The 9,281-nt window shown below is 35.9% G+C and overlaps 2 protein-coding genes across 6 annotated transcripts in view; one reads left to right on the forward strand and one right to left on the reverse strand.

The window, feature by feature from the left end:
* Nucleotides 1-1,057, reverse strand: part of LOC106883076 (uncharacterized) — a 17,544-nt gene extending 16,487 nt beyond the window's left edge. For 3 of the 5 annotated variants that reach the window (XM_014933954.2, XM_014933952.2, XM_014933953.2), the window contains exon 1: nt 410-1,057. In XM_014933954.2, coding sequence (XP_014789440.1) covers nt 410-636 — 227 coding nt within the window. In that variant the 5' untranslated portion in view covers nt 637-1,057. Of the gene's footprint in view, nt 1-153; nt 343-409 lie in introns of those variants that run through there. The other 2 variants (XM_014933955.2, XM_052974194.1) reach the window with 2 other exon arrangements.
* On the forward strand, nt 1,038-5,211 carry LOC106883077 (complex III assembly factor LYRM7). Its single transcript, XM_014933957.2, has 5 exons — nt 1,038-1,141; nt 2,706-2,778; nt 3,371-3,441; nt 3,681-3,762; nt 4,816-5,211. Exons 1-5 carry the CDS (start codon nt 1,127-1,129, stop codon nt 4,914-4,916), a joined length of 342 nt encoding a protein of 113 aa, XP_014789443.1. The 5' UTR covers nt 1,038-1,126; the 3' UTR covers nt 4,917-5,211.
* Nucleotides 5,212-9,281: the final 4,070 nt, after the last annotated feature.

A 9,281-nucleotide genomic window follows, 5' to 3' on the forward strand; every position in this document is an offset into this window, starting at 1 on the left:
TTTTAGGATGTGATAAAGATTTAGGGATGTTGTGTGAATATCGTACATTTCAAAATAATGGTTTGAAGTCTCTTTCAAACAAAGTTTTTTAATCCATGTTTTTTTAACGTCTCACCCACCAACTCTTCTCGTGTTTTCAATTTTTTCTCTTACCTGTTATCGTATTCCAAATTCTGAAACACATGTATCTATGTGTGTGTGTCAGTGTTTGCCCCACAACCGGTGTTTGGTGCTTTACGTTCCCGTTTGTAGCGAATCGGCAAAATTGACTGACAGTACCAGGCTTAAAGGAAAACAAAAAAATACAGAAGCCGATTCGTACGACTAAAATTTCTACAAGGCGGTGTCCCAGTATGGCCACAGTCTAATGACTGAAACAAGTAAAAGATAAATAAACTTTTGTGTTCACCTATTTGAAGAAAAGGAAGGCCTCGAATCGTTGGTATTTGAATGTTGCTTCGTCTGAAGTCGTTTGTTTACATTACGTCGCTGCTGTTCGGAAAGAATCCCAAATTTATTAACAACCGGAAGGTAAAAAATAGGCATCGTTTGAGCTGTGAAATTATGAATCAATGAAAGAGATGTGAAAGGGATTAAATTTTCTGGTAGAATTAAAATAACTGATGAGAAGAACATTAAGGGTTCGATATCTGGAAATACCCGCGCTGATGCCGTATCTTGGGCGGGGAGGTCGTCTCAGATACTTTTAGAAGGGAACACTAATGTCCCCTAGAATGATGCACTATTGAATGGAATATTCATGCTTTTATTTCTTTATTTTATTCACGGATTTCCTTTTTCTTTCCCCATACTCTTAACGTTTACTTTTGTAAAGTTACAATAAATATTGTAAAATTAATATAGTTATAATTATTTTTCTCACATAATAAATTTTATCGCCATTAGAATATCTGAAACGGTTTTCTCCTTATCGTCTTTTCCTTGAATAAACAATTCCCAATTCCTCCAAGATAGTTAACGTAACAGACATGTTTTTAGGCAGTGACAAGAAACTGTTCGCTGCAGGAACCATCTTTGTTGCTTAACGGTTGCCATAGTGACAATGAACCGACGAGTTTTTACGTGACTTAACAATTGAGCTGCGAGACTTGGTTGTAATGTAAACATGTCCAGAAAGCAGGTAAGAAGTGTTTTATGTTTAATTATGTTGCCTTCCACAACTAATTATTGCGGAAAAAAAAAGTATAATTGTTGTTGTTGTTCTATATTGAAGATAAACGTTCACGTTTGGTATTGAAGCAACTCTGCTATAAATATTAGGCAATCAATCGTATGGTTTTTAATTTGACCTTCATTCATCTAATGAATTTATTACTGTTTTTTTTTTTTATTAATTATATTGGATATTTACTGGAAAATTATCCGAACTAAAATAATTATATCATATGAGTTATTAATTAACGAATTCCTTTTAAAAATCGCCTGGAACCGTTTGAAGGCGACTCTTAATGAGACACCTGCCAAGCCAAACTTGGAGCGTCAATTCTTTCTATTTCTGATTTAGTCATTTCATTTCACTCACAACACAAATGTTGTTGGGACAAACATGAACATCTCACCATCACATTAATAGCCGTAGGACCTTGTGTTGCTACCCGGCATTGTTTCGTTAATTACATTGAGGCGTCAAGTCATTAAATCAAAATTCTGTGTTATTGAACTTTTAAATTAATTCTACATAAACTCGACATTTTGTTAATAGATTTAATGGAAATAACAGCAAGTTATATTATTATAACGATTCTTCAAATGCCATTGTCGACATCCTTAATTCTCTGCCCATATTCAGGAAATGTGGCATTTTCGAATTGTGATTGAAACCATAGATTCATGCATGCTCGCCTGTGTGTAGTATGATCGTAGGTTTTATTGTAGTCAAATATGTAAAGCAAACTTCATATCTATTAAAAAGACCTGAAACTGGATTAATTGTAGAAATATATCGGCGTAAGGAATTTAATGGTTAATTGTCACTTCAAATGGAATTCAATTAAACGTCTAACAAATGAAAAAAATCACCACATTCAATGAAACAGGAGCAACGCAATTGTAATTATAACAATAAAAGTAATCGTTGAGATAGGTTCACATGTTTCCAAATTATAAGGAAAGAGTGTAAACTATTGCAGCGACCGTTAGCTACTGTTTCTAGCCAACTGATAAGAGGAACCTCCCTGACATAGAAGAACAGATCGATAGGCAGTGTTTCCCTATCTGGAATAATACTAAAATTCATTTCAGGATTGCTAAGAATTTTAGGAGAACTTCATCTATCTTTGAATACAAACTTAGGAAATATTAATATGGAGTCTCAGCCTGCTAGAAATAGCAACCAAATCTTCCATCTTCGACAAGGGTAAACGACACATTGGATGGTGTAGTCCAAGATATCCCTAGAAGTCAGAATGGATCGGCTTGGCTGGAATGTCTTTAATTATATGTTAGCTTTGATTAGTGTTGACCAGGGATTAAACAGAATAATACTATTTAGACTTTAATGGGAATAATGACAAAATAAAATAATACACAGTAAAACTTTTTAAATTAGGATAACAACAATAATATTAGAATAATGAAAAAAAACTAGAATACTAACAAAATAAAAAGAAACAATAAAAAAAAAAATCATTTCCAGTGAAGCAGAAAAATATAAAATCACTTTAAAATGTTTGAACATTTTTCAGGTTATTTCTGCATTTAAGCATCTTCACAGAACAAGGAGAAAAGTTTTTGAAAATGATTTAACAGCTCTGGAAGGTATGTTTGAAGAAAATTTCATTAGCTCAAGCAACTTGTTTTCATTGAAATAATTAGAATTCTACTCTTTATTAAGTAGAAATTCTAGAAATAACATGTTGCATTTTTCTCGCACCTCATTTCATCCTGCTCCCACTGCTTCCTTCATTCCAGTCAGTCTGAATCTTCTATGAATTTTGATCCTTCTTTAATTGCTTACATCATCTGCTACTTACACAACTTATTGACCCCCCCACACACACACACACACACTTCTTACATCAAACCCGCCACATCACTCCATTACTTTTAATCAGTTTTTCATTTGCAATTTTGTAGCCACGATCTTCTCCAAACACCTGCAACATTAGATTCTTTCATTCTTCACACTGATTTAACTACCTGACATCCTCTACAAGCCCTCTTATATATTCTCTCGGTTACACCAATCCTCAAAGACATACACAAATAGTTTGTTATTTCTGCAAAGGTAGGAAATGTGTATTTTTGATGGGTGAACCTATTTAAAAATTAATTCTTGATAATTGTGGTAAGAATATAAAAGAAGCTGCATTAGTTTTCCCTTCCTTTTTCATTATTTTGTCACTCACAGCTTCGAAACAGAAGATTAACCAAGAATTTCGGAAAAATATAAATGAAGCTGATCCAGCAGTGATCAAAAAGGTAATCAAATCATTCTATGTCATTTGTATAACTTATTATTTGACCATTTCCTCTCTCTCTCTCTCTCTCTCTCTTTCTCTGTCTTTCCAATGAACATTACTTTTCTTCCTCTTGGCATAAAATTCATTCCACTATTTGAACTCTGTGAATAATATATTTGCCAATCCAAAACCTGACCACTTCCCTCACATTGTATTGTTTTATTTTTATTGCATGTGTTTTTTTTAATTATTTTTTAGTTGTTGAAAATTGCCGAAGATTCTGAGATGATTCTCCGGACTCAGATCATTCAAGCTGAAGAGACAACTCCTGGTGTTTTCAGTAAACAAATTTATTCAATCATTTCTAATTCTATTGTCTTGTTTTTAAGAAATAATTAATCTGAACCCAGTAGAGGGACCAGCTGTCCAAATAGACAGTAGCTTGGTAAATAAAGCAATGAAAAGCATGAAGACAAGGAAAGTCCCAGGTCCATCAGGGGTCACTGCTGAGATGCTTAAAATATCCAGCCGAGTGGTATATGGTCTAGACTTTCCTTGTCTTCATATTCTCAACTACCCAGGGGGATACTTAGAAGTAGTAGATAGCTTCTGATACCTAGCTAACCAAGTTTGCAATGGAGGGGGGAGCTTTGAAGGCATAGTTGCTAGAATAGGAAGAGGCTGGGCAAAGTTCAGAGAGATTTTATCTCCTTAGTAGCAAAGGGCCTCTTCCTCAGTGTGAAAGGTAGATTATGTGAAGCCTGTGTGTGAACAGCCTTGCTACATGGCTGTGACTGCAGAGGATATGTGAAGGCTTGAAAGAAATGAAGCTAATATATGCTCCACTGGATATGTCAGTGTGCACGTGCGATGGAGCTTAAGTACATGATCATCAGTTTTAAAGTCTCACAAAAGTGATGACAAGTGACTGAGACTTCTGGCAATTTGCTGTGCTTGAGAAGATGGATGAAGCTAAGTGAAATCATAGTTGTGGTCAGTGCCAATGACCCGTGAAAGGCATCTGTGCCAGTAACACAGAAAATACTCTGTAAAGTGGTTGGCATCAGGAAAGGCATCCAGCCAGAGAAACCAAGCCAAAACAGATGACTGGAGCCTGGTACAGCTCTCTGGCTTACCAGCTTTCGTCAAACCGTCCATGCCAGCATAGAAGACATCTGTTAAATGATGATTGCATCTGTTACCGAAACCTGAATAACTGAAGAAATTCCAACATGAAACTCCATCTTACTCAAACTCTTCAGGAATTCATTCTTTGGTCAATTATTTCTTCTTCTTCTTTCCATTACAATGAGTTTCTTTTATTTGCTTTTTTTTTTTTAATATTTTTTTCTCCAGTGTTTTATTCTGTACACTATTCTCTGTTGCATTTCAGAGGCAAAAATCACTGCCGATACCTTCAAAGACACTAACTACCCTTTCAAACCAGATGCCAAAATACCAGAGTTCAAAAAAGGCAAGAAGTGTTCAAGCTGACCGATCCTTTTAACATGGAGACATCATGTTGTTACTTCGTTGCTTGTATCATATTTGACTCTAAGACAAACTCACAAGATTCCTGATTCTTTCATAATAACCTAAGTTGTTAGAATATGAAAGATAGAGAGACTTTCTCTGGTTTATTTGATGCTATTCTATGAGGCTTCATTTTATAGCAACTCTGGACTCTGTCTTCCTTTCACTTGAAAGTCTTTCATGTCAGACATTAACAATTGTAAACATGAACAAATTTGGCATTTTTTTCTAATAAACACTATTTATTGTTTCCTTATTTAGTTTCTCTCTCTCTCTCTCTCCCCTCTAGCCCCCCCTTATTCAAAGTAAAGCTCAGCATCCTGAATTCACTCCTCATCACTGATGATCTTTTAAAAATTGCTCCTTTAACGTTTATATTTTTCTTGTTTCAGTCATTAGTCTGTGGCCATGCTGGAGCACCACTTTGGAGAAAATTTAGTCAAATAAATTAACCCCTGGACTTAATTTTTTTTTTAAACCTGGTACTTATTCTATCGATCTCTTTGCCAATCCACTAAGTTACAGGGATATAAACATGCCAACACCAGTTGTCAAGCGGTGCGGAGGGGTACAATCACACACACACACACACATATATATAAATATATGATAGGTTTCTTTCAGTTTCCGTCTACCAAGCCCACTCACAAGGCTTTGATTGGCCCGAGGCTATAGTAGAAGACACTTGTCCAAGGTGCCATGCAGTGGAACTGAACCCAGAACCATGTGTTTGGGAAGCAAGCTTCACACCTGCGCCTGCTGATAATAACAATTAACAAATCTCTCAACAGTCATGTACCTAGAGTGTGTGCTGTCCAGAGCAGCCCTTTAGTTTGCCCCCACAAAAAATACATATTGCCTGCAGCAGACCTAAAAGTGATGCCCCCACCCCTAGCTACGCTAGTGTCTCTCAATATAAATACATTTCTTCTCGAAGATCCATCAAAAACTCTTTATTTCTGTTTTCCAACATGTTTCACACAGTATGATCATCACCGCTCCATGAAAAGAGAGTGCATACCAAACCTGAAGGAGTTATGGTTACTTGTTACATCGTGAACAACTTATGGAAACTCAGCATTGCTCAGCAATTCTATTTTTCTATGCCCAGTAAATGTCCAACGTTTAATTATCAATTCTTTAATCATTATTCGAGACAAGTACACTGTAAGCTTCCACCGAAGCAGTCAAAAGAAGACCGAAAATAATCTTGGAGTTGTCTCCCCTACGTTTTGGGTTGGAGAAAATCTTGGTTGTTAGCTCGTTTTGTTTTTTTAACTCATTTTATGTTTAATTAGTCTCAGGTGACAATATATAAACAATGTTATTTACACAAGAAACCAAACAGCTTATAAATTAATTCTACTCATGCACTTCATGTGACGGCGAAGTAAGTTTTCTGTAATTAATGTCAAACTCACACTAGCAACTCAAAATGTCGTCAATGTCCATAAATTGCTTACAATTTGCTGCAATTCCTTCCACATGACTTGAATACTGAAGAACAGAGATCTGATATTGTCAGCTTGCCAGGTGTAGGTACTCTGCAGTCTGAGGCTTGAACCTTAACATCTCTTCTGAATATTTTTCCATCAGTAAAGTATTCAAGTGATCTGAAGAAGTGGAATCTGATGCTGTTAGGCCTGGTGAGGCAGTTTCCCAACCTAACGAATCTATCTTGGATTTGCTGAAAGTTGCCATGCATTATCATGTTACAGAATGAGGTACCCAGACTGCCCTTCTCTATGCACTTACACAATCTGCTTGAGATGATTTTGCTCAGTGGACCAAGATTTATTAAGCCTCTGGGATAAATCTCTGATACTGTGACACAAATCCCCTTCAATTGCTGTTTTCACTGCATCATTATTGAAAACGGTTGGTCTTCCTGATCAACAGCATCCAAAAGATCAAAATAGCAATTTGTGAGTTTCTTAAACCAACTTTTGGCATTCCTCAACACTCGCATCATCATGATGCACAGGATGTGGGTTTCCACTTGTTTTGCTTTCTTCATAAAATTCCTAAAGTATGCAATGCTGAAGATGCAGCTCAGTAAAGTCCTTGTCTTCCATGACCTCTCAGATAGAATATGCAGACTTACAGCACATCTCCACATTAACATTTGCTCATTAACTCGATGCTGATTGGTCAATCGCAAAGACACAGAAATTCTGAGAAGCAATGGATTGGATTTTCAGTTCTAAACAAATAAATATGTTTGTGTTAATAAACATGGATTACATTTTGTGATTCAAGTACATTGTGTGTGTGTGTATGTATACACACACACATTGATGCACATACTTACAAGGGGCTGCTGAAAAGTTCCTGGCTTTAAGGGTTTGATGAAAGGCTTGGTTGGAGGCCCAACACTGAGTTCTTTTACAGGGCTGTGAAAAACTGAAGGACTGCTGCAATAATTGAGTGAATGTGGGTGGGTAATATGCTGAATAAAAATCATAATTAACTGATCTTCCTGTATTTATTTTTACTCAAAACCAAGACCTTATCAGCATCCCTTCATATATTCTGGGTAAATTGACTGGATGTCCAATATAATTTATTGAAAGTATGACTTGAACTATTTCAGTTCTGATATGCTGTGAATGGTCAAGACACAAGTCTTTGACACAATTAAACCTAACTGTCGGAAATAAGGGACCTGGCTTTCTCTTTTATTTTTATTTTTCCATGACTAGCAGGAAAAAACTACTTTTATGTAGAAATCCAGCCAGCAATTTTAAAAGCTCACTATCTGATGGGGGCCATGATTCCCAACATGGGGCATGGTAATATTTTGGTGAGGCATGTGTAGAGTTATGCTGAATTGTTATACCTTTTGTACACGATGTTTAGTACACCAATAGAGAAAGGGGACAATTTGGGAATGAGTTATTAAAAACAAAATTCTTTACATCCCTTCTGTGGACAATTTTATCAAATTTTAGAGACAACAGGTCATTTTCATCTTATTCATAAGATCTGATGTCCCTAAAGAGGGAATCAATTATTTCCTTCGATTTAGTGGTGTGTGAAAATATGTAGGTAATTACAAACGCGTTTGTGTGCATGCGCATGAATGCATGTATGTAGTATATAGAACTGGTCAGTACAGAAAGCAATGCCATCTAAATTCCCTATGGAGAAATTAACTGGAGACAGACTTATGTGTGCAGGTGTGTCTTATATCTGTGGTGACAGTAAGAAATGAAAGAATTGAATAGTGTGGAAGTAAGAGGTAGCGTCAATGAACGAAGAGAAAGAGAGAGGAGACAGATAGAGAGATTTATGGTACTGGTAACGCACACACATACACGTATATATATATATATATATATATATATATGAACAAAGATGAAAATTAAAAGGTCATTTTATTTCCACCGGTCAGTTTGTGAATTCAGCAAAAAGGTAAGAAAAAACTTCCATCATTGATAGAAAGGCTTTTGCAGCTGAGAAGATTCACGGAATGTTTTTGGTTTCTTTTTGAGCATATTTTCCGAAAAGTTTCACTGAAATCTTTTGGAAGAAATTGTTGCAAAAATTTGCTTCAACTGAAATCTTTTCGTGTTTGATTCAAAGGCATAAAACTACAGATTTCTGCTCCACTCATGACTTTGGAGGATAACTTTTAGAAAAATGGATATCTTTTAATGAAATTGTCTCTGAATATGTGTTATATAATGTAGATTCCGAATATACAAAATTTTGTGGGGAAAAGTGTTTTAGGAGGCGTTAGGGTGGGGAATTTCGGAAAATCCACCGGAGTCCACTTCAATTCGTCTTAACTTTCAAGAAAATGGATATTTTTTTAATGAAATTCTCTACAAACATACCTCGGACTATGTAGATCCCGAGGACATAGGAATTTTGGGGGAAAACAATTGGGGTCTAATTTTGATAACTTTTCTCCGCTCGCGGGTGTTTCTGAACAAGTCGTTCATATTTGTTTCATTTTGTCCGTTTTGTGCATCCGTAGATTTCTAACGAAGGCAAACGAAGCCCTTCACCAGAAAACTCGTTATGCTAAAAATAACAGCTAACGGTCGGCTACACAGAAATATGTTATTAAGACGACTTATCGGTTGCATACGATCTGTTTTTCACTTGAAGTAAATTCCCAGGTAAACGTTTTTAATAGAAAGGCAGAAGACACCAGAAGCAAAAATAAGGAATATTCGTGTACAGTTAAATTTAGAAGTGTAAAGCATAATTTGTTACATAATCTCTATAATAAACATGATATTGAATGGAATAAGTCCCCGTTTGAACTTTTTTAATTACATGTGTGGTGTGGTGGGGTAGGAATCTACGGATGCACAA

Source organism: Octopus bimaculoides, chromosome 18 (genome assembly GCF_001194135.2).
Source record: "Octopus bimaculoides isolate UCB-OBI-ISO-001 chromosome 18, ASM119413v2, whole genome shotgun sequence".
NCBI lineage: Eukaryota > Metazoa > Mollusca > Cephalopoda > Octopoda > Octopodidae > Octopus > Octopus bimaculoides.